General features: G+C 36.0%; 1 protein-coding gene across 9 annotated transcripts in view; it reads right to left on the reverse strand.

Annotated features, from left to right (window-relative positions):
- The window catches only part of MIPOL1 (mirror-image polydactyly 1), a 278,917-nt gene that overhangs the window by 37,458 nt on the left and 214,148 nt on the right, over positions 1-27,311 (reverse strand). For all 9 annotated transcript variants that reach the window (XR_002345852.1, XM_021099133.1, XM_021099139.1 and 6 more), the window contains one exon: positions 3,076-3,306. Coding sequence is in view for 8 of the 9 variants with exons in the window: in XM_021099133.1 (XP_020954792.1) it covers positions 3,076-3,306 (231 nt within the window). In the remaining variant the exon portion in view is untranslated. The remainder of the gene's footprint in view (positions 1-3,075; positions 3,307-27,311) is intronic.

Below are 27,311 nucleotides of genomic sequence, written 5' to 3' on the forward strand. Positions count from 1 at the left end.
ACAGATAATAGAGACTGATGGTAAAGTGAATATGAATCATAAGAAAGAGTGAGGGAACAAGGGCAGTGCTAAAACTGCTGAACTCTTCATGGAGACAGGAGAGACAGGAAAATGGGAGGGCTTTATTTTCAGGATAGAAATTTTTAACCAAAACAAACAAACAAACAAACAAACAAAAACCTATGACAACACACAGAAAAGAGTGATTTAACAAACCAAAAAGTTGAAGAAAATTTTGTAGAGAAAAGGCAATTGAACTAATCCTGCTAATTTGATGAATATGATGATACTACTGATAAAATTTATACAATGCTTATAATAAAGTAACTGGTACTAAATTAGGCATTTTTACATGACATCCAGTTTATTCCCACATCAACTTTCCCTGTGAAGCCCTGGGCAATGGTCTAAATATTTTAACTGAAAAACTTTTGCTTCTAGGGGATAAGAAATTTGTCCTAAATCTCAGAGATAACAAGAAAGCAGAGATTCAAACATAGGTCTGGCTGATTGACGACGAAGCTTGCCTCTATCTTCTATGCTGCAGTGCATCTCATAGGATGAATATGTTTATCATGAGGGGAAAGGGCAAAAGGCTCCAAGCAGAGAGATTAATGTATATAAAGGCATTTAGCCTCGAAGGTAGTGAGTGCCCTTCTGAGGAATGAGATAGTGCATATGAGAGAAGTAATAAGAGAAGGAGGGCCTATGCAACACACACTACTCTCAAAGCATCACATGTACAATCTCATCTAATTCTTACAACATTAGGAGATAGGAGTATTACTGTCCACATACTATTGTCCACATCAGCACAGTGTTTTAAAATGTCTAAGTTCACACACTTATGCATTGTGAATCCAGAGACTGAGCTTTTAAATTACCATGGTATACTGCTGAAGATACACAAGCATCTTATTTTACCATGATCATATATAGTTTTATAATAGAGTATAATTAGAAGTGGAGTGTTGAATTTAATACTTAGGCAATTACTGGTAATCTTTATTTTATTTTATTTTTTGTCTTTTTGCCTTTTCTAGGGCCGCTCTCACGGCATATGGAGATTCCCAGGCTAGGGGTCCAATCGGAGCTGTAGCCACCGGCCTATGCCAGAGCCACAGCAACAAGGGATCCAAGCCGCGTCTGCAATCTACACCACAGCTCACAGCAATGCCGAACTCTTAACCCACTGAGCAAGGGCAGGGATTGAACCTGCAACCCCATGGTCCCTAGTTGGATTCGTTAACCACTGCGCCACAATGGGAACTCCCAATTACTGGTAATCTTTCATCTAGGTCTGACTGCCAGAAATCAGAATAAAAGATTTAACATTTAAATTAAAACTTAACATTTAATTCTAAGAAAAGACATTAATTGTTGCACTTAAACTCTGTCCATGGATTGTCCATGCCATTTCCATGAAAAAAGTCTTGATTTGTCTGTTGTTAAATGTGAAAAATAAGAACAGTATAGTGAGTTTTTCAAAAGGTTAAACTTATTTAAAGTATTATCTGAGAAAATGTTATTTTTATTTCTTGGGGTGTAAAGTTATATCTTTCACAAAATAAAACTGATAGCTGATGAGACAAAAAAAAGTTGACAACATTTATAAATATTTTTTTTTAGAAATCTAATTGCTCTCTGGGAAACACTGTTTTAGGGAGTTTTAGTTATGTAGAGAAATTAAAGGATTACATATAAAAAAAGTTGAAATTTTTAAGTATTTGTAGTCTTAAAGCAAATAGAGCTAAATCAGATCTTAACTGTCAAAAGTTACTGATCTATAGTTTACAATGAAATGAGCTCTACCTATATATATATATCTTGGTGTTCGTAGAATGTTAATATACATTGTGAATAACTTGATATAGTTTCTGACTGAATATAAATTTAATGTTTACTTTTTTTAATTTTAGAATTTTTATTATTATTTTTTGGGGGGCTGTGCCTGCAGCACATGGAAATTCCTGGGCCAGGGATCAAACCCATGCCGTAGCAGCAACCCAGGCCATTGCAGTGACAATACTGGATCTTTAAACTGCTATAAGAGAACTCCTTTTATAAAAACCTATAAAAAACATAATACCATAAATCATAAGTTTCAAGGTACATACATTGATAATAAAGATTAATATGCATAATTCCTAATCTGGTTTAAAACAGTCTCAATTATATATTTACCTGATCTTGGGCTATTAATCAAAATATAATTTCAAGGATCCTGCGGGAATGCTTGAGATGACTTATTTTCAATAAAAAGTAGTGAGAAGTAAGAACTTCTTCATACTATAAAACTGAAAAAAACTTAAGGAAAAAAGTATGTCTTAGAAATTGAATGTGATTATGTGTGTGAATGACAAAATGCTGTTAATAAGTAAAGAAGCACTCAATTAAAATTACAAGTTCTTTTATATTAAAGCTGCCTTAGAAAATTTTGCTAGAGTATTCGAGTCCCATAAATTAACAAATGACTTCTTTGATAAGTTATGTTAATGTTTTGCTGGCTATCATTAAAGACTTATGATTATGCAGCTTTACTGAAGCTTTAATAAAGACACAAAGATTACTGAAAATAAACAACTATAATCACATACTTTGAAAAGCTGTATTGAATTCTTCAGAAGAGGAACATAAGAAAATTAATTTCACTGTCCTGGATTCTATGAGCTAGAGGTCTCAGACTGAAAGGTCATAGATGATCTCAACCCAAGCAGGATTATTGTGAAGCTAAATGAGGAAAGCTGGCAACTTGACTGCCTCTTCCCATTGCTAATAACTACCTATTTCTCATGAAACAATTTTAATCATATGGCCTGAATGAACTCATGAAGATCACTTATTAAATAAAGATGTTTATCCTAAATAGTACCTGTGATTCCCAAGTAAATGACTTTTGACCCCAAATATGGATATGACAGGCACTCTAAAAAAGTTCATCTGGCTCAATCTACTTTTGTCTTCAACTATTAACAGTATGCATAATAAATAATATATGATTTAGTTGCTAAAAGATAGCACTTTTGTTCTTTTTTGTTTCATGCTTTTGAAATTATGCAAGGTCATTTCACTTACTTCTGAACTTTGTCATTGGCTGCTCGGGAGGCCTCCACGGTGTGCTGAAGCTCTAATTCCATGTTTGCTCGATCTGTCAGAGCTTGCTGCAGTTGGATAGATAGTTCGTCATTTTGTTGTTGAGTGATGGAAACAATGTTCTCTCTGTTTTTCAAAGCTTCTTCATAGGTACTAAGGGTATGGTTAAACTGATCCTTCAGACTTTCTTCTTGGGATAAGGATTTGTGTAAACTGAGAAAATATAAAAATAAATAATGTAAACATAAATAGGGAGGCTGACTGACCAATAACTATTTGACAAAAATCTCCAGTTAGAAACATCCACTTCTAAAAATCAATAAAGACATACTTAAATGGGCAAATGAAAATAATTTTTGTATGACAATATTACGCTTGATAATTATCCATTTCTCTGCTTTTAGGCTGAAAGCTACCCAGACAAATGATTAGCTTTGCTATCAAAGCCTACACAAAGTTGCTGCAAGATGTTAATTATATCAGTGTAAATATTACATTCAATTTTCTTTAAAAGTAATAGCAAAGAATTACAAAATAAAGTATCTCTAGGTAAATAAAAGAATATAATAAGCTGACTGCAAAGAAGTGAGAAGTAAGAGAACAGGCATCAGTTTAGTAGATCCAGGGTCTATTTGGCTGAACACTTAATGAGAATGAATGAGGTTTGTACAAATACTGATCAGCCTTATACAGGGCATTTTCTACTTGTCACAGTTGAGATATAAATGAAGTTAAAATCACTACTCAGGCGGCACAGAAATAATATGTATTCAGATATATTTTCTTTTTGTTAATGAATCTTATGCCAAATACATGTGCTCATTAAGTCACACAGAGAAACAGCATATAAATTAAGACTAAATGAATGCAGAAGAAAATGCAGACAAATAGAATCCTAAAATGCTAAAGGTCAAATCTTTGATATGTCATTACACCTACCACCTGAGGTTATTTTGAAATGGCACCAAGCACCTCACTCAATTAAATAAAGACATTTTGAAAATATAAATATTTAATAAGGGAAATTTAAAATCCACACAGGAGATGTTCTTTTTTTATTAAATAAAATCATTTCAGTATATGCATACAAAAGAAATGTCGACGGGAGACTTTAAGTAAAACTACCTAACTATATAATACAGATTGATAATATTGAGAGAAAGTAATATAATTCTTAAAGCTTCAAAGAGCTAGTCAGGAACTTTAACTCTGGCTGAATATCTAGTCATTTAATATCTACTTCATTTAAAACTGTTCAAACTAAAGTAATTTTAAATTTCTCCTTTTTGCTTAAGTAACCCGTAAGCCTCTCCAGTGTGCTCAGTTTGGAGATGTCACATGGAAATAAGAAGGACCTGAGACAGGGACAGTTAGCATACCAAAGGAAATCATTTAAGAATTAAAATTAGTCCCTAAGAAGAGAGAATGCTGCTAAACTGTGGTGAAGTGATTGCTATATATGAAAGAATAGTGTACAATGCCAGATTTGCAGAAAGCAAAAAAAAAAAAAAACCTTTCTTTAAGGTTATGCATCTAACCCATATTTGATTCTTGGTTCTAACAATCCATATGCCTAAAGGCTCCTGTCTCTTGTGCATTTGCCCATTATTTTCTCTGTCTTCTCATATTTTCTACATTCTTCCAACTTTAATTTCTTTCAGTCTGCTCTTTGCCTACTTCAAAGATGTAAGAAAGAAAGAAACAAAACAAACAGAACAAAAAAACCTTTAAAAAGTGTATGTTCTTTATTATCCTTAAATGTCAAATACATTTTAAATTACAAAAATTGCACAAATCTCAAGTATTTAGCTTGACAAAATGTAAAGAACAAAATACAGAACACTGAAGACTCCACTCCTCGCAGTTGATCCACTCTCCAAAAATAATCAGTAATCCAACACCTATCAAGATTAATATTGCATGTTTTTGAACTTTTTGTCTGACTTATTTTGCTTAATATAGTTTATGAAATTTATCCTGTTGCGCATTATTCATTTTTTAAAAATTCTATGATGTATTCTGTTACATAAACACACAGCAACTTAATTAACCTTTCCACTGTTGGTGCTATGAATAATTCTTGAATGCGTTTTTTTTTTTTAAGTTTTATTTATTTATTTATTTATTTATTTTTTGTCTTTTTGCCATTTCTTTTTGCCATTTCATTTCATATCCCGCGGCATATGGAGGTTCCCAGGCTAGGGGTCGAATCGGAGCTGTAGCCTCCGGCCTACGCCAGAGCCACAGCAACGCGGGATCCGAGCCGCGTCTGCAACCTACACCACAGCTCACGGCAACGCCGGATCGTTAACCCACTGAGCAAGGGCAGGGACCGAACCCGCAACCTCATGGTTTCTAGTCGGATTCGTTAACCACTGCGCCACGACGGGAACTCCTTGAATGTGTTTTTTGATGGACCCAAGAACTTCTTTTTTTGTTTGTTCCCCCCCCCCAGTTTTATTGAAATATAACTGACATAAGCACTCATTTCTGGAGCATTAGTTCTCCACAGGGTGCATGTATGTTCAGATTTAGTAGATGCTGCAAAGGTTCCCAGAGTGGTCATACCAATTACTACTCCTATCAGCAATGGTGTTCCAGGTCCTCTACATACACCCTCAGACTGGGACTGCCAGTCCTTTTAACTTTAGTCATTTTAATAGGGTGCAGTGATATTTTATTCTCTTAATGTTGTCTTTTGATGAATGTAAGTTCTTAGTTTTAATGAAGTCCAATTAATCATTGTTCCATTAATGGCAGTACTTTTTTGGGTCCTACCTAAAAAAATCTTAGCCTACTCTATTCCTTTGTATTTATTTATTTATTGTTTTTATTTTATTTTCCTACTGTACAGCAAGGGGATCAAATTATCCTTACATGTACACATTACATTTTTTTTCCCGCACCCTTTGCTCTGTTGCAACATGAGTATCTAGACATAGTTCTCAATGCTACTCAGCAGGATCTCCTTGAAAATCTATTCTAAGTTGTGTCTGATAAGCCCAAGCTCCCGATCCCTCCTACTCCCTCCCTTTCCCATCAGGCAGCCACAAGTCTGTTTTCCAAGTCCAATGGGAGAAAATAGTTTCAAATGATCCAACAGACAAGGGCTTAATCTCTAGAATATATAAGCAACTTATACAACCCAACAGCAAAAAAGCCAATCAATCAATGGAAAAATGGGCAAAAGACCTGAATAGACTGTTCTCCAAGGAAGATACACAGATGGCCAGCAAACACATGAGAAAATGCTCAACATCGCTGATCATAAGAGAAATGCAAATCAAAACTACCATGAGATACCACCTCACACCAGTCAGAATGGTCATCATTAATAAATCCACAAATAACAAGTGCTGGAGGGGCTGTGGAGAAAAGGGAACCCTCCTGCACTGTTGGTGGGAATGTCAACTGGTACAGCCACTATGGAGAACAGTTTGGAGATACCTTAGAAATCTATACATAGAACTCCCACATGATCCCACAATCCCACTCTTGGGCATATATCCGGAAAAAACTCTACTTAAAAGAGACACGTGCACCCGCATGTTCATTGCAGCACTATTCACAATAGCCAGGACATGGAAACAACCCAAATGTCCATCAACAGATGATTGGATTTGGAAGATGTGGTATATATACACAATGGAATACTATTCAGCCATAAAAAAGAATGGCATAATGCCATTTGCAGCAACATGGATGGAACTAGAGAATCTCATACTGAGTGAAATGAGCCAGAAAGACAAAGACAAATACCATATGATATCACTTATAACTGGAATCTAATAAAATGAACATCTCTATAGAAAAGAAAGTCATGGACTTGGAAAACAGACTTATTCCTTTATATTTAAATTTTACATACACGCTCCTCATTTAAAACTCAAAGTATGTCAGTTTAGTTTGAGAATTCTGCATCTGTCTATGATATCTAAAACACTATCCAGTATATTATAAGCAATTAAATAGTAAGAATCAATGACAGCTTTTAAAACTATACCATTATTAAAATCAATGCTATCCCAATTTAATCCCCTAATCATTCATTATTTACTAGTTTCTATCATTTAATCTTTTTTTCTTTCTTGAAAATTTATATTATAGATTTTAATTTTTTTCTCAGATGGATCTGTGACTGGGAGCAATCTCTTAAAAAGGTAAGTAAGGAAGTTCCCTCGCAGCACAGTGGGTTAAGGATCCAACATTGCTGTGGCTGTGGTGCAGGTTTGCAACTTTGGCACAGGTTTGATCTCTAGCCCGGGATCTTCCACAAGTATGGCCAAGAACAAACAAACAAAAAAGATAAATGAGATAAATGAGGCAACAGCACCTCAATGCACTCAGAATAAATCTCAAAAATAATAGCAAATTATATATTTTCACTCGCTAAACCTAACAACTTACGAAGGAAGTCCTATTAATATTACCTTTTTAACTGATGAAGAAATTGAAACAAAGAGAGGTAAGTAATTTAATTGATTTTACACCCCTGGCAAAGCCAGAATCTGAACCCATACCATAGTCTTATCCCTAGGCTGGAACACTCCTCTACTTGCCATAGGTTACAAAGCCCTCTATTATTTGGCCTCTCTATCTACCACCTTTTAGCAGACATTCCACTTCTTGGGAACATCAAGTTTTTCCCGCTTGAAGGATTTGTATGGAATGCCTTACCTTCCATGCTTTTACGTGACCAACTCCTACTCATCCTTTAGGTCTCAGCATAACTATTGCTTTTTAGATAAACCTTTTATAGCTCATCAATCTAAATTTTGTTGTTCCTTCTTTGTTATTCTGTCTTATAGACCTTACCCTTCTGCTTCTTAGTACTTTATAACACTTCATAGTTTTTTTTTTTTCCCCAGTTTCATTTTCTGATTTACTTCCCAATTCCAACATATTGTCATATTACTTAGGACAATTTTTTTTTTGTCTTTTTTTTGCTATTTCTTGGGCCGCTCCCGCAGCACATGGAGATTCCCAGGCTAGGGGTCTAATTGGAGCTGTAGCCACCAGCCTACACCAGAGCCACAGCAACAGGGGATCCGAGCCGCGTCTGCAACCTACACCAGAGCTCACGGCAACGCCGGATCTTTAACCCACTGAGCAAGGGCAGGGACCGAACCCACAACCTCATGGTTCCTAGTCAGATTCGTTAACCACTGCGCCACGACGGGAACTCCAGGACAATTTTATTTTATGGGAAGAATGCATACCTTAAGAACTTCAATAAGTCAAAATGTTATAATTTAGGGAAAGTTTCTTATAGGAATAAAGGTGAAGTAGAGAGGATATATTTCCAGCATGTATAAATCTATAACTATTGAAGAACATTTTTGTTTTAGTGTCGTTTTTTTCTTCCCTCAGAAAAATCTTCCCTAAACTTACAAAAAGGGCCATGCTGTTTAGCTTTCTTCAGAGTAATATCACAATTAACCTCTTTCCAAAGCTACTGATTTTCAGATGCATTTTTTCTGTATGGAAACAGCATTACAATTTAATGGCACCTAAAGGACATTGTATAGAAAAATATTTTAAGTTATAGTAAGAATAAAAGATAAAATAACAGCAGAAAAACTATTAAATCACTCTCAGAAATACATCTCTATTTATCATGAAGGAAACATGGTTAATATAAAAAATTCAATTCACCCTTCCAGTTTTGAAATTATGTAACTCTTAATGTATTAAATTTTCTAATTTACTATAGAAAGTAATATTTAAAAGTATATTTAAAAGTCTCCGGGTCTGTTTCCTCATGTCTGTGGTCCTAACTATTTTCCTCATCCCTGACTCTCTATATTGACTCAGCTTAAAATATCTTTGAATTTTCAGGTTTATGACCCACTTTTATGTTTTATTTAGATATTTATATTCTCCTCAATTTGTCTGTTAACCCGCTTTTTGAACTCTCTCTCAACTGTAGTGTCATACATGAATTTATCTTATTCTTACAACCAGTACTTTTCCATTTATACCAATTTTTTTTTTCTTTTTCTTTTTAGGGCTGCACCCATGGCATATGGAAGTTCCTAGACTAGGAGTCGAATCAGAGCTGTTGCTGCTGGCCTATGCCACAACCATAGCAATGCCAGATCTGAGCTGTGTCTGCGACCTACACAACAGCTCAGGGCAATGCCAGATCCTTAACCCACTGAGCAAGGCCAGGGATCAAACCTGCATCATCAGGGATGCCAGTCAGATTCGTTTCCACTGAGCCACGATGGGAACTCTCATTTATATCAAGTTTTGATGCTACTTTTCCTGGCTTCTTGTCTCCATGATCAACTGTTTCTTAAGTCCTTCCATGAGATAACTTTACTCACCATCCCATACTACGTACTTACTTTTCTATTTATGCTTAGTTTATTTAAAATAATTGTTCAATCATTCATGTGTTCTATATATTGTTTATTTTAATTGAATAAGTGTTCTTGGGTTAAAAAGTTAGACATAAGATGTGACAGTATAGACCAATAGTTCTTGGAGTAATTCTGTAACATTTGGAGACATTTTTCACTGTTACAGCTGGAGATGGGGATGCTACTTGCATTTAGTGGGTAGAGATCAGAGATGCTGCTAAACAAGCCACACGGCAAAGGACACAGCCCACAACAAAGAATCAACCAGTCTTTTTTTCTTTTAATCATTATTATTTAAAAATTATAGTTGATTTACAATGTTCTGCCAATTTCTGCTGTACAGCAAAGTGACCCAGCCATACATACATATACATTTTTTTCTCATATTCTCTTCCATCATGTTCTATCCCAAGAGACTGGACATAGTTCCCAGTGCTATACAGTAGGGTCTCACTGCTTATCCATTCTAAATGTAATAGTTTGCATCTACCACCCCAAACTTCCCGTCCATCCCACTCCCTACCACCTCCCCCTTGGCAACCACAGGTCTGTTCTCTATGGAACCTTCCAGTTTAATATGTCAAGAATGCCAAGTTTGGTAGATGAAAAGTTGTCAGATTTGGACTCTGAGGAATGAGATTCAAATTTTAGTCTTGTTGTTTACTCTGTCTGACCTTGGGGAAAATACTTTACCCCTTTGAGTATTAATTCCTCAACTCTAATAACAGTGGGAAAAATCTCACTGAGTTCATATAACAAATTGAGGTGATCTATATGAAGATATCTAGCACAACACCTGGCAAAAAACAGGCATTCGTATATTACATAATTTTTAAAATAAATTATTTATAATTAACTTTGTGTAAGATTTCATAGGATAATTAGACATTTTATAAATACTTTCATGACAAATGACTGCCTGTTGGTTCAGTTTTTTCATGAATTGGGAGAAGTAAACTAGTTTTCCTAACCTTTATCACTTACTGATAACACTATTAAATCATTCCGGAAAAAAAATAAAGAGGCAGGTCTGGCTTGTTTTACTGAATAAAAATAATCAAGTATGGAAAGCAGAAGTATTTGTTACGTTGTCTTAAGTACACAATTTCTGAGAGGATTGTGGCTTTACTTCCTGGTTTATTGTATCAATTAACTTGATCTGAGTTTCTGACCTAATGTGATAGCCTTTTCTCTGAAGAACTTTTAACATTTCTTGCAAGACAGGTGTACTGGTGACAAATTCACTCAGTTTTGGTTTGCCCAAGAAAGTCTTTATTTCTCTTTCACTTTTGGAGGATAATTTCCCTGGATTCAGAATTCTAGGTTGATGTTCTAAGTTTTAGTCTAACATTCAGGGTGCTCCAGAATTCTGCTCTACCCTTTTTTTTAAGATTTCTTCCTGCCTACTCTATAAAAAAAAATTTATTCTACGAGTTCCTGTTGTAGCTCAGTGGATTAAGAACCTGACTAGTATCCATGAGGATGAAGGTTTGATCCTTGGCCTCGCTCAGTGGGTTAAGCTGTGAGCTGTGGTGTAGGCTGCAGTTGTGGCTTAGATCCCACGTTGCTGTGGCTGTGGTGTAGGCTGGCAGCTGCAGCTCTGATTGGAACCCTAGCCTGGGAAATTCCATATGCTGTGGGTATGGACCTAAAAAGAAAAAAGGAAAACAAAATTTTATTTTAGACAAATAGAAATGAAAACTGTTTTTTAAAAAAATACCCTCATACTTTTCACTCTGAAGTATTGCTCACACTGTTGCCTCCACTTATTCTCTTTCCCTGTCCCTTCACTTATTCTCTTTCCCTATCCCTATTGCTATACTTTAAGACCCAGATGAATTGCCACAATGGTCATGAGGTCATACCCCCATATCCTTCCTTTAAGCTCCCATGTCCTTTCCACATTCCTTATTCATCACTTCCTACTTTCCTTTATACTGTATACAACTGCAAACTTGTTTTATCTTCTCTATTTTAGCTTAAGGCTACTGAAGAAAGGGATCATGTTTTACTCTTCTTTGCTTCCTTCTAGGGCCAAGAACAGTGGTTTCTCCATAAGAGGCAGATAAAAAGTATTTATTGAACACTGTTGCTTAAATGTTCCATTCAAATAGGTGGGCTCTATATTATAGAAGAGTCACACCAATTTTATTTCTCTTCCTTTTCTCCTTATCTTGATGTGCAACCCTATTTTTCCACTGCTGACCCCATCCATACTCCATTTCATTCCATTTTTGAGGAATACTTAAAAAATTAACCTTTTTGTTTTGAGATCATTGCAAATTCACAAGCAGTTATGAGAAATAATACAGCAGGTGTCCTTTACCACTTTCCCCTAATAGTAACATTTTATAAAATTATAGTACACTGGCACTATCAAGATATTGACATTGGAGTTCCCGTCGCGGTGCAGTGGAAACGAATCCAACTAGGAAGACTGTTGGGATTGTAAGCTGGTGCAACCACTGTGGAAAACGGTATGGAGATTCCTCAGAAAACTAAAAATAGGACTACCATTTGATCCAGCAACCCCATTCCTGGGCATCTATCCAAAGAAAACCATGACTCAAAAAGACACCTGTACTCCAATGTTCATTGCAGCACCATTTGCAATAGCCAAGACATGGAAACAACCTAAATGTCCATCGACAGAAGAGTGGATTTAGAAGATGTGGTACATATGCACAGTGGAATATTACTCAGCTATTAAAAGAAACAAAACACCAGCATTTTTAGCAACATGGATGGACCTAGAAATTATCAATTATCAATTCTCATTGAAGTCAGTCAATGAGACACCAACATCAAATGCTATCACTGACATGTGAAATCTAAAAAAAGGACAGAATGAACTTCTTTGCAGAGCAGATACTGACTCACAGACTTTGAAAAACTTATGGTTTCCAAAGGAGACAGTTTGGGGGGTGGGGGGATGCGCTGGGGGTATGGGATGGAAATCCTATAAAATTGGATTGTGATGATCATTGTACAACTATAAATGTAATAAATTCATTGAGTAATAAAAAAACCACTTATCTGATAAAGGACTAGTACGTGAAATATAAAAAGGACTCTTAAAATGCAACAGTAAGAAAATAAACAACTCAATTAGAAAATAGACAAAAAAAATCTAAACAGATACATCACCAAAGAAGAAATAGAGATGGCATATAAACATATGACAAGAAGCTCAATGTCATATGCCGCCAGAGAATTGCAAACTAAAACAATGAGATGTTGCTATATCTATTAGAATGGCTAAATCCAGAAAAGTAGCAACATGAAATTCTGGTAAAAATGCGGAGTAATAGGAACTCTAGTTTATTAGTGGCAGGAATGCAAAATGGTACAACTACTTTGAAAGGCAGTTTGGCGGTTTCCTACAAAGTGAAACAGAATCTTATCATATGATATAATGAACAGGATCCTAAATGTTTATCCAGTAGTAATAAAAATAATAAACAGCAGCTTTATTAATAATTTCCCCATACTGGAAGCAACCAAAGTATCTTTCAATAGGTGAATATATAAACCAACTGTGGTATATCCATACATAGAAAATATTCTATTGTATAATATTCCATTATTGTATAATACTGTAGAATACTCTATTATTGTATAATATTGTATAATATTCTATCTATTGTATAAATACTCTATTGTATAATATTCTATTCTTTAGTGGTAACAAATGAGTTATGAAGCCATGGAAATACATGGAGGAACTTTCAATGCATTATTACTTAGTGAAAGAAGCCAGTCTGGAAGGCTAGATACTTTATGATTCCAACTGTATGACACTGTGGAAAAGGCAAAACCACAGAGACAGTAAAAAAATCAGTAGTTGCCAAGAGTTCAGGGAGAGGCAGAGAGAGATAAAAAGGCAAAGCACATGGGTTTTTTTAAGTGCTGTGAAACTATTCTGTATGATACTGTAACGGTGGATACATGATGTTTTGCATTTTTTAAAATACATAGAACTGTATGTAACACAAAGAGTGAACCTTGGAGTTCCTGTCATGGACCAGCAGAAACGAATCTGCCTAGCATCTATGAGGACTCAGGTTTGATCCCTGGCCTTGCTCAGTGGATTAAGGATCCAGCGTTGCTGTGAGCTGTGGTGTAGGCTTGTGGCTACAACTTAGATACGACCCCCAGCCTGGGAACCTCCATATGCCAAGGGTGCAGCCCTAGAAAACAAAACAAAACAAAACAAAACAAAAGTGAACCTTAATGTAAATTATGGACTTCAGATAATGACACTGTATTAATACAGTTTCACTAATTGTAAAAATGTGCTACTCAATTTTACCGTAAATCTAAACTGTTCTAATAAATAAAGCCTATTAAATCCCATCCCCCCAGTACATACACACTCAGAGTAGTAATGAAGACTGGCTAACCATAAGTTCAGTAGGAATCAAAAGTGACACGTGACAGAAAGAAAAAATGGCAAGCATGGCCAGCAGTGGCATAATATCCAAATCAGAACTAATCATACCTGAATTCAGCTCTGTCTGTTATAGATGAAAAATTGAATCACCTGTACAGGAAGGCTTATCAGGTAGGATAAGCCTACCTGTGATCAGATATCATAGTTATGTAGACACTAGATAACAAGCTGTTAGAAATAGTGTAGAAGAAATCCCTGCACAGTGCAGAAGGCTGGACTTAGTCACCTCTAGACATAGTGATCTCACAGTGCTGAGGCTCAGTTAAATGTCAGGTATCATATTTTGTTATCCTAATTCTACTGAGATGGGGTACTTCATCTAAGAACAGTCAGAAAGGAAGAGTGTTACCTGCAAAAGGGTCATTTTTACACAAAAAGACTTGAGGGGCTTGGCACACACCCCCACTAGCCAATTTCTTAGCAAATGGCTGAGTATTTTGCTTACCTCTTGAAAACTCTGCCTGACATTATCTGCATGCATAAATTATTTTATTAAAAATGTAAAAACAGCAAATAAACAACTGCTCTTAACATAGGTTAAATATTTTTCAATTTTATTAATGATTCCAAGTGACTCCCCTAGGAAAAGTGTATTACATATATAGTTTTATTTCACATTACATAAAGCTTAGGATAAATACTGATGCTGATCTCAGCTATTGAAGTTTAAGTAAATTCATTTTATGAGACCATTACAAATGAACAGTACTTGATACATAGTTGTTGCTGAATAGTTATTTGGTTAACTGAATTGCTGAATAAGGATCAGTCAGTACACACATGTTGGAAAGCATATGCTTTGCTTTACTTGGAATTGGGTGGCTGCATTGTCACACATCAGGCCCTGCTTCCCTTCTTCACATAAATGAATAACTCTGTGTGCAGGGCATTTTGCTAAAGCCAGAGCAGTGACTAAACACATATTTCAAATTTTTGTAAGTGCTATAAAGGAAAGGATGTGACTCTTGAGTTGAAATTTAAAGGTATGAGTAGGTATTAATTAGAAGGAAGAATTTTAGGCCCAGGGATGAGCATGAGCTAAGGCCTTATAAGAGAAAGGATAGCTGATGAGCTCAATGAAGCCCAGTTACAACCAGTGTTCATACTAGTGAACAAGTGGTTGGATTCTGGTTCTTCTCCTGAGGCAAATGAGAAGCTACTGAAGGCAGCCACAAGTCTCTTCTCCAAGTCCATGATTAAGAAAGGAGAATTTAAAAATTTGCTTTTTTTAAAAATTGCTCTGGTCTGGCTAGGGGGTGTTTTGTGTATCTTTTTTTTTTGTCTTTTTTTGTCTTTTGTTGTTGTTGTTGCTATTTCTTGGGCCGCTCCCGCGGCATATGGAGGTTCCCAGGCCAGGGGTTGAATTGGAGCTGTAGCCACCGGCCTACGCCAGAGCCACAGCAACGCGGGATCCGAGCCGCGTCTGCAACCTACACCACAGCTCACGGCAACGCCGGATCGTTAACCCACTGAGCAAGGGCAGGGACCGAACCCGCAACCTCATGGTTCCTAGTCGGATTCGTTAACCACTGCGCCACGACGGGAACTCCTGTATCTTCATTACCTTACACAACAAACAGCCTCTAATTGCTAAGACTCAACTTGCTCCTCTGTGTGGAATTTGAAGAGAACACGGAACTATACTGAGGCCTTTTTTTTTTTTCCCCCCTTCTTTTGGTCTTTTTAGGGCCTCGCCAGTGGCACATAGAGGTCCCCAGGTTAGGGACTGAATCAGAGCTATAGCCACTGGCCTACATCACAGCCACAGCAATGCCAGATCCGAGCTGCGTCTGCGACCTACACCACAGCTCACAGCCATGCTGGATCCTTAACCCACTGAGTGAGGTCAGGAATCAAACCTGCATCCTTATGGATACTAGTCAGGTTTGTTTCCACTGAGCCATGATGGGAACTCCTACTGAGACTTAAATGTAGAAAATACAATAAAGTTCTAGAACTCACCTTTTATTTCTTTACTTGGGCCTGATATTCTACTACGAAGATTTTTTGTTTTGTATTCTATCAGTTTTCTAAGTTCTAAAGATTTTTGAGTCTGGTCTAAAAGATGGGATTTCCCTTGGATCTAGTTTGGGATCATCTCATTTAGAAAAAGACTGTCTATGCTTATTTCACCTCAACTTCTATTTGAGGTTCTGCCATCTGCTCTATGTACAACTGCTCCAATAATCTTGTTGTTCAGTATGAAAGACATTTTTCAATCCTTTTATTTTTTTTTTTTGGCTTTTTAGGGCTGCACCCACAGCATATGGAGGTTCCCAGGCTAGGCGTCTAATCAGAGCTACAGCTGCTGGCCTACATCACAGCCACAGCAATTCAGGACCCGAGCCGCATCTACAACCTATCCCACAGCTCTTGGCAACGCTGGATCCTTAACCCACTGAGCAAGGCCAGGGATTGAACCTGCAACCTCATGGTTCCCAGTCGGATTCATTTCTGCTGCGCCTGGATAGGAACCCCCATTTTTCAATCTTTCTGTTATTTGACCTATTGGAAGCCAGTTCTTTCTGGAAATGTCTTCTTTCCATGCTATCTATGAAAATACACTTCTGGTTTTCTGCTTCATTAAAAATATTTTTTGATGCTTCCCAATGCTTCTGTATATTACTATTTCTTCTCATTTTAGCCACTCTCCCTTGATTTAACCCATCCTATGGCTTCACTCAACCATGAGATTGCTCATGACTCCTAACTCTGAAGTTTTTCTCTCTACCTCAGATTTCTATCCTGAGCACCAGATCTACACATCCACCTAGTGGACATCTCCAATTGACCATCCTGCAAGGACCTACAATTCAATACGTCTAAAACTAAATTCATGATCTTGTTTTAATCCTTCTATAAACCAGCCCTTTCTTTCCCTCCCTTCTCACTGGGCACTACTTTTTACTCAGTGTTCAAACTCAAAACTTATGCAGCATCCTTGACATCTATTTCTCACCACACAATCTATCAATCCTTTTGCCTTAAACTTAAATCTCTCTTGCATCTTTCTAGTATTTCTTTCTAGCCCCATTACTATTATCGTAATTTAGAATGCCTGCTACTATTTAAGTGGATTACTGCAATAGTCTTCACTTGTTCCTTGTCTCAAGTGAGTTTTCTGAAGCACAAATATGAATGTATAACTACCTGGATTAAAATCCTTCAGTGACTCCTCACTGCTCTGAAGATAAAGTCCAAACTCCTTAAGCATCATTTACACATGCATCTCTTTCCAGCTAATTTCTCATTATTCCCCTATTTATCTCTATAGTCCAGCCAGGATGAACAACTTTCATATCCCTTAGAACACTAACTTTATCTTCTTTTACTTAACTAGCCTCTACTCATCCTTTTGATCTCAGCATGGACATAAATTTCTTTAAGAAATTTGACCTGGTGTCAGATTAGGTGATCCTCTCACGTGTTCCTTTAGTGCTCTCACCTTTCAACTGGATAGATGTTAAGCAATTTTTTTTCACCATTTGATCTCTAGTGCCCAGAAAAGAACTTAATAATATTTGTGGAACTGATTAATTACTGGTTCCATAGGCCTGCTTCACGTGGTTCTTAATTTTTTTTTTAATGTTTTGATGGCTGACTAGAATCTCTGTGATTGGTATGTACCCTGCAGAATATAAGTTATGGATATGTAGTACTGGATATGTAGTTAACTGATGTGACTTTCAGGTTGGTTGCTTTGTGGACACAAAGAGTAATAAAAAGCCTAAGATTTGAAAAGGAAGTGAAAGAAGGAAATGTAAGCAAAAATAACTCTAATGAATTACTCTCTTCTGGAGGGGAATTTTAAATTGACTCTCATTACTATGGCACCATTGTGGATTTCAGCAGTTTCCCCCGAATACTAGAAACAAGTGCTACAGGACGCCCCTCTGGTGGCAGAGTGAACATTTGCTTACAGTGAAATAATCTTTGAAAGGAGTCATTCATTCAATAAATATTTATTGAGCAACTAATCATATACAGCATCAAGTACACGTTAAATGCTTGGGACACAACAGTAATTAAAACAGATAAAAACATCTGATTATATAGAGGTTTTGCCCCTACTTTACCTTTAGCGCCTGGAAGAATTAATATTTGTCAGTTGATTAATTACTGTTTCTTAAGCCCTGCCTCTAATCTGAATCATTCCATATTTCCTTACCTCTTCATGGCCTTCACTCTAAAGGTGGGACTGCATGGAAGATGCATACCTAAGGAAGGAGGACAGCTGTATGTAACATAATTCTCCTGGGGCAACCTCTACATCTCTCCTATTTCCTTTATTTCTGATTTTAAAATTCTTTTTACCATAAGTCAGTGTATTCACCAACAAATGTCAGTTTGTGGAAATTAAAGCAGGTTTCTTTATAGTGGAGAGTTATAAGAAATTATCTTTTATCATAATTTTATTGATGATTTGGGCTATAGTAATTATAGAAAAATGTTATTCACACATCAGAATGATTCCTAATTTAAGCCAATTATACATGTGCTCTATAAATCTTATTTAAAAGGAAATAAATTGGTTAAATATTTTGTTATATTTTTAAGCAGTTTCTCTGTATAATGTGAAAATTGAAGACGTGAATAAATTCAGCCCAAGCTACAGACTGCTTTATCTACATGTTTTAGGGATTATAAAGATAAAAGTAAGGTTATTGTTTCTTTGAGAGCTAAAGAACTCAGTAAGGCATTCATTCAGGTTTCTTCAGAAGGGAATACTTGGTTTATCAGCAGTCTGATAACACTAAAACATGCCTTATATCACATTTACAGGCATCAGAATTCTTTCAAAAAACATAGCTAATAATCAGAATGAATGTCATTTACTTTTGTTTTGGTCTCCAGGAAATACTGTTTACTTTGCTTTAAAATTTATGTGAGTCATTTTGGTTATATGCCTTTTTTAATTAGCTCGAAGGAAGCAATCACTGGGGAGAAAGCGGAAATCAATTCTGATCCGATATTGATAGCTACTGTGCTGTAAACTGTGTGTCCTTTCTAATTAAATGTAAACATGTTCAGTTCTAAAGTCCAGCAGCAATGACAACAGTCACTAGGAAAGATTGCCTAAGTACTTACTGCTCAACTGATCTGCCTGGCCTTTATTTCGTTCAGAGTTGTGCTTGTGCAATCATTGCTGGGTGAATGCTGGTTGTTAACTGACTTTTTTTAGGTCATCTTCAGAGAAAATATTTGACAAGAATGTAGAGTGCTCTGTAATACCCAAAGTTATTTATTAACTATGTCCTTCTGATAGCTAATCAATGGCATTGCACAGAGTCAAATTTGTTGCGCCAAACTGCCCCCCTGCCCAAAGCCAAGTCTTGGTAAATATTTAATGGCAGTAGAGGTGTTTTGCTAGTTATCAAACTGATATGTTAAAAGACTCTTAAAAGCAACTTTATCTTGCCTTCCCTTCCATAAATAATTTGCTCAGCAATATAGTGTGTAGGTGTAAAAGCATCAAGATTTCATTTTCCTGAGTGGCTTGCTCAGAAAAATACAAAATGAGAATATGAAAACAATGCTCATTTTAATCAGTATTCCATAACTTAAACATAAAAGGGAAAAACAAACCACCAAACTTCTCTCCTTGGTAAAATGCCAACTTAAAGGATAAAACAACCCAGCCCCTCCACTGTACTAAACACTACACCAGCCTTATTCAAAACCCATTATACAGCTGCTGTCATAAGCAAAGTTTCTGTTGCTTCTGTAAAAATCAGAGGATATATGGATTTTTGCTTTCTATTCAACACAATAAAGATTAGGTTATACATCTTGATCTTTTTTAGTTTCTGAATTTTTAGGCCCCTTTGTTTCATATGCTAACTCCTGGCTGGGCACAATAAAAAGCGACCGCTTTTTTTTTTTTTTAATCTGGAATAAATCTCTTCAGACAAATCTTATTAGAATACTTGATAATTGCTTAAACTCCTTCTAAAAATAAGGCTGATTTTTTAAAAAATTCTCACTTATTTAGTTTTTACAGATTTTAAGGAAGTTAACGCATTTCTTTTTTATTCTGGCATGCATACTGGTCTAAAAGTTTAACACTAAATTTACTCTAAATACTGACTTATGGAGTATGACTATTAATAGCCTAACTGTAGAAAGCCACAAATTATCTTCCTAAATATCAAGTAAGACCTGGAAACTCAAAGCATTGCACTGAATTAATGACCCTTCAAGATGCATCCTACATCAAAAGGGTTAAAATTGAAAATAAAGAAAAAAGGGTAAAAGTTTAAAGTTTAAAGTTTTCAGAAAGGGAAAATATTACAAATGTGCCAGATTTGAGGTGGAAACATTGGATTTCATAATTTTGGGATGATCTGGTTTATTTTACTTTGTGGTGGTCTGAAAGGAATGTTTATACATTTTTTTGCCTGACACAGCTAGTGTACAGAAGAGAAATAGCCTCCCACTATCAATGACATATGAAGTTAATTTTTAAGATATTACTGATGGCCCAACTGCTATTGAAGGCAAGGTTCTTGAATTTTTCCTAAATTCCTTTCTAAGAGTTACTTAATAATATGGTGCTTTGAGAAAGCAAAGTACCATACTCCAACTTTATTTTTTAATTTTTTTGGCAATTTTTATTACTCAATGAATTTTATTACATTTATAGTTGTACAGTGATCATCACAACCAAATTTTATAGCATTACCATCTCAAACCCTCAGTGCATCCCCCCACCAACCAACCTGTCTCATTTGGAAACCATAAGTTTTTTGAAGTCTATGAATCAGTATCTGCTCTACAAAGAAGATCATTGTGTCCTTTTTTTTTTAGATTCCACATGTAAGTGATAGCATTTGATGTTGCTGTCTCAGTGTCTGACTGACTTCACTTAGCATGATAATTTTTAGGTCCATCCATGTTGCTGCAAATGCCATTATTTCTTTCCTTTTAATGGCTGAGTAAAAGGAGTTTTATTTTGTACATTGTTAACATCAGTATATCAAAGTTTGGAAAGATGGCACAGAATATGTGTGTTCTTAAATTAGTATTTTTGGTTTATATCTTTTGAAGACATGTCTATATTGATTTTGACATCAGAAATGTTATGTGATATAATGCTATTTCCCTACTTTTCAAAATCTGGCCAGGAACCCAGGTTAGACCAGCACTGGGGGTAGGTTGACAAGGTACATGTCTAGGACCTCAATTTTAAATGGTCACAAAAACTTCGCTGGAATAGATTAAAAATATGGGGGTCATTAACTCATGTTGCAAGGTAATCAACTGCTCATGTAATTACAGAACATCTACTTTGTGCTTGACACAGTCAAGGCACAATGAAAAGAGCAATAAGTGAAAAAGACCAATATCCCTATTCTTCTGGAACTTTGAGAATGACATTTATTCAGCTTTATTTAGCAAAGACCCACCAGGTAGGTGAGGTCCCTTTCTGGAGACCTAAACTACAGCCCTAGACCAAAGGCTCCTATCTCTCACCTATTTTCTACTCTAGGTTAAGACTCTCAGATACCAGTTTTTTTTTGTTGTTGTTTTGTTTTGTTTTTGCTTTTTAGGGCCGCACATGCAGCACGTGGAAGTTTCCCAGGCTTAGGGTTGGATCATAGCTACAGCTGCTTCTACGATAGATAGCAATGCGGGATCTGAGCCACGTCTGCGATCCCCACCAAAGCTCATGGCAATGCTGGATCCCCAACCCACTAAGCAAGGCCAGGGACCAAACCCACATCATCGTGGAACTAGTCAGATTTGTTTTGGCTGTGCCACAATAGGAATTCCCCCAATTCTTTGTTTTTTAAAACGAATGCTTTATTTCAAATTTTACATTTTCATGATGACTCCTCTTTTTATATTATGTGTATCTTTAGAATAAATTTTCTGTCAACATAATGTATAAATGCTATGATTCTTTTTAATAGTGAAAGTATATTTGAATATTATGCAAATACCAAAAAGAATATTGGTTACAATTTTAAGAAACAATTCAATTGTAAAAACAATTCCTTCAAAGTAAGCTGTAAAGTGAGTTTTCATATATCCATGCTTATTTTCCAAAAGATTTGATAAGAAAAAACATTAGGATGAATTGAAATATTTTGATAATAAGAAAAGGTCTGAAATTATAAACACTGGATTTTTTAGTACTTCAATATCCATCTAGATTCTGGTTATCACTGCCTATGAAAGGTTTACTTGGGGAAGTGACAAATATAACTTCTAGATCTCTTTGAAGCAAGTAAATCATCAAAACAAACCAACCAACCAACCCAACAAACCAACCAACCAACCCAACAAACTGACAGTTAAATGATCTAGCATGGAAATTTTTATTGGCCTTACAGTCCAGTATTTGGCAAGCTTTGGACTGAAATACAGATTAGGACAAGATGTACTGCTGCTAAGCTTACTATAACAAAGAATGTTAGGCTCCTTTCAATAAGCAAGATTGTATTTCCCTTATCTGAAAAATTCATAGCTGCAACATGCTTGCATTTTATTTAATAAGTTCCTACTGTGGGTATGTATAGAACTTATCCATAATACAAGCATAAACATGGGCGTAACTAATTGGTTCTTCACTTGGGGACTATACATGGACAAATATCATTTAGCTATATTTATTTAGGTTGGGGAATATGTATTTGTCTTGTTCACTACTCAAGAAAGTATCTGCTAATTGAAAGGGAGATTCAACTAGGAAAAGATATAAAAGAAGACTGATTTGGATGGGTAAAGGACTGAAAGCTGGTCTTGTTTATTTATTTTATTCACTTTGTTCCTGCTATGCGTATGATAAATTCATAAATAAAAAGCTACCAATATTAATATAAAATAGAAGAAATCTATATTTTCATCTACATGATTTTAATGAGACAGGGCTTCTGCAATAATACTGTCAGCATATATTACTTTTTTGTAATTTATTGAAACAACTGCAAAACAGAATATAGCAAATGATTATTTCAATGAGAAAATGACATAATAGGGATTAAATCCAATTTGGTAAACATGAACTTACCAAATTGGAGCTATTAAAGATATCACTGATAACACAATGAAACATATTTAAAATTTTTAAAACGTAGTTTTTACGACTAAGACAATTTCTAACAGTATATGCATTTCATAAATACCTAGTGCCTATAATATACAAACATACTACTAGATTAAGTGGTATAAACTGAATAAAAAGACTATATCTGGCCTGAAATTCAGAGTGCAGTTGAGAAGACAGATAATTATAATACAAGCAGAGTGGAGACACATCTAATTTGACGAATGGGAGGTGAAGATGGTAGTAGGTTATTTATTTACTTATTTAGTCTTTTTAGAGTCGAACCCGTGGCATGTGGAGGTCCCCAGGCCAGGGGTCTAATTGGAGCTACAGCTGCCGGCCTGCACCACAACCACAGCAATACCATATTCAAGCCATGTCTGCAACCTACATACACCACAGTTGCAACACCGGATCCTTAACCCACTGAGTGAGGCCAGGGATCGAACCCACAACCTCATGGTTCTTAGTCGGATTTGTTTGCGCTGCGTCATGACGGGAGCACTGGTAGTAGATTATCTACAAGAGAATAATTTCTAAAAGTGTAAGCAAAATCATACTGGTGAGAAAAAAGGAGAGCCTATGGGCAACAGTAAGCAGTTTGGTGTGGATGGGGCTTCCAGTAAATGGCAGGGAAATGGCAAAGATGAAGCTGAAGAGGCAGTCATGAGGGACATCATGAAGAGCCGTAAAAAATAAAAATGATGATATTATCTTGTGGGAATGGAGGGCTATTCTTGAAAGACTTTAGGAGGGAAATCAGAGCAGGGAATGAATCGAAGAGAACAAAACTGGCCACAGAGAAATTTTTTAAGATGCTATCGCAGTAGTTCAAGTGAGGGATTATTATAATGAGTATCTGAATTGGGTGCTGGTAACTGTGATAGAAAAGAGAAAACAGATTCAAGAAGTACTAAAAAAAAAAAAAGAAAAGAGAGAGAGAGAATTGGATTTGTTGACTGAGGCATTTGGAAGAATTTTTTTTTTAAAAGGAAGTTGCTGCCTATAGTTTCAAACATTCTGAGTTGAGGTGCCCGTGAGATATCAACTGAAGTGAAAGAGAAAGGTTTGGGCTGCATATCTTCATTTGGAGTCATTAGCACATAGATAGGGATTAAAATTAGAGGAATAACTGGAGGAAGTCCAGGTAAAAGATTTATAGAATAATTATCATCACAAACAATGAAAAAATTGCTGACAGTCATAATAAAAATCATAGAAAGTTTTTTCTTAGAAGAGATAGTATCTTTTTTCTGATATTCAAAGTGAAATAATAATTGAAAATATTTATCAGTTACCTCCCACGTGCTTAGTATTGAGGGAAATAAGAGAAATGTAAGGCCTATTCACTAGTTAACACTACCAATACTTTTTTCCTCACATAGACTTATACATAGATGCTCCTTCCACATCATGACACAGCACTTTAACTGTGCATTTTCATTCTTATCCATCTAATGTTATTATCTTGAGACACTTTTGTTATCATTTGCCAGCAAAAGGATCACACGCAGTGACTGAGAGGTGAAAAGAGCATGGGGTTTGTGGTCAGAGGTCCTGGCTCTTCCATTACGATCTGTATGACTTCGGCCTAATTACTTAACTGAATTTTAGATTTCCTCAATTGTAACACAGACAACTTGCTTACTTCATACAGTTGTTATGAGGATCAACTTAGATTATGATTATGGAAGAACTCTGCCAAAAGTAAAGCTCTATGTAAGTATTAGCTAACACTATCACTACACCACTGTGGTAGACAGCATGGGAAGTAAGAAGAGGAAGATCCACATCAAGGCTGGCAAAGAAAACTGGCCTCAGAGAAGGCCAAACCTGGGAGCACCCTGAAGCTTATAATCCAGGAGGAGTAGAGACCAAAGGCATTGTTCAGGTCAGAAGATCATGGAGTCATGAATAGAGCCAGTAGATAAAACACAAGGTACCATGGATCAGCAGATATTTATATTGGGGCAACTGAATGACCTAGTGTGGAAATGTCTTATATATATATTCTAGACCATGGCTGACTAGCCCCATTTTCCAGATTCTGATAAATGGTTGTTAGAAAACTCTTTAAAAATAACAGGACTACATATAGAACTACTGTATGACTCAGCAATCCCACTCTTGGGCATATATCAAGACAAAATTTCCCTTGAAAAAGATACATGCATCCTTATGTTCACTGCAGCACTTTTCACAATAGCTAAGACGTGGAAACAACCCGAATGTCCATTGACAGATGATTGGATTAAGGAGATGTGGTCACACACACACACACACACACACACACACACACACACACAATGGAATACTACTCAGCCATAAAAAAGAACAGAATAATGCCATTTGCAGCAACATGTTTGGAACTAAAGACTCTCATACTAAATGAAGTAAGTCAGAAAGAGAAGGACAAATACCATATGATATCACTTATATCTGGAATCTAATATATGGCACAAATGAACCTTTCCACTGAAAAGAAAATCATGGACTTAGAGAACAGACTTGTGGTTGCCAAGGGAGATGGGAAGTGAGTGGGATGGACCAGGAGTCTGGGGTTAATAGATGCAAACTACTGCATGTGGATTGGATAAGCAATGAGATTCTGCTGTATAGCACAGGGAACTATATTTAGTCACTCGTGATGGAACATGATGGAGGATAATGTGAGAAAAAGAATACACACACACACACACACATATATATATGACTGGGTCACTTTGCAGTACAGCAGAAATTGACAGAACATTGTAAATCAACTATAATGGAAAAAATAAAAATCTTAACAAAAATAAATATCACACAGTCATGAAAAAAATCTGGGATTCTGACCTAAATGACAGATATTCAAATCTTGATTTTTGGGGACAGGAAAAGAAAGTGATGATAAAATTGAGTAATGTGAATATCCACCAATGACTAAAGAGCCTAGATAATTTCAATAATTAAGGGGCAACTGCATATGAGAAGAACACTGGATTTGGTTAGAACAACTTTATTCTAACTCTCTGTAACCACTAACAAGCCATGTTAACCTTTGCTAATTCTGTTTAACTTCTCTAGGACTGATTCCAAATCTGGAAATAAAAATTAAAATGGTGTCTATTGTCTTATTGAGTGCTTTCAACGTTTTTAGGCACTCATTTGGACATATGCTATATTTAATCTGTACAATAACACTGGAAAGTAGTTATTATTTCCATTTAAAATTAGGCTAAATGGGGGTTAAAGATGCTAATTTACCCAAGCGAGTCAGGGTTCTAATCATGATATGAGTTCTTCCGAAAATTATGTCATTTTTTTTTTTTTTTTTTGTCTTTTTTTTGTTGTTGTTGTTGTTGTTGTTGTTGTTGCTATTTCTTGGGCCGCTCCCGTGGCATATGGAGGTTCCCAGGCTAGGGGTCGAATCGGAGCTGTAGCCACCGGCCTACGCCAGAGCCACAGCAACTCGGGATCCGAGCCGCGTCTGCGACCTACACCATAGCTCACGGCAACGCCGGATCGTTAACCCACTGAGCAAGGGCAGGGACCGAACCCGCAACCTCATGGTTCCTAGTCGGATTCGTTAACCACTGCGCCACGACGGGAACTCCTCATTTTTGTTTTTTTAAATATTATCTCCTCAGGATTCTTTCAGCCTTAATATTTTATAAGACCAATGTTTAATCAAGTTAAATGAGCAAATACACATTCTAAATACTATTGTGTAGTATACCAAAGATTACTTTTGGGATCCAAAGAAAACTGCTGAGCCTCTCCTTATTTCACCTTTTAAACCATTTTTTATAAAGATAATAATTGATGATACTAATTATCTCACAAGAGGTGAGAAATAAAAAGTGCTTATGACCTTGATATGGAAGATACAAAGAACGTGGATAATAATATTATAATTGCTTATTAAACATCTAAGAAAGCTTTTGAAAAAATTTTTTAAATTATAAAAAAATCATACTTTTAATGCTCTATGCATGAGTTTATAATAAAGATTATCAGATGAGAATTGAAGGAAATTTCTTCCATTAGTAAGTACAACGCACACGCTAACATCATTCGTTTTTTGCATTACTGGAGCTCCTTAAAACCACTGCCTGGTTTCTCAAACACAGTTCCTTAGAAGGCAATTTCACCAAAAATACAGAATAAAGCTTAAAGAAGAAAGAATGAACATCCTGCTACTTGACATTAATCACATTAACTCAGAGAACCTAACAGACAGATATGGCATTACTCCTACGTGGAAGACACTGAAATTAAAGCACAGGGCTTTAAAGTTAATGGGAGTTGCACAACTGCGACACTGTATGTCAACCTGATAATATGCCCCTAAGTTATTGTTCATGGATAG

The sequence above is a fragment of the Sus scrofa genome, chromosome 7 (genome assembly GCF_000003025.6).
Source record: "Sus scrofa isolate TJ Tabasco breed Duroc chromosome 7, Sscrofa11.1, whole genome shotgun sequence".
Lineage (NCBI taxonomy): Eukaryota > Metazoa > Chordata > Mammalia > Artiodactyla > Suidae > Sus > Sus scrofa.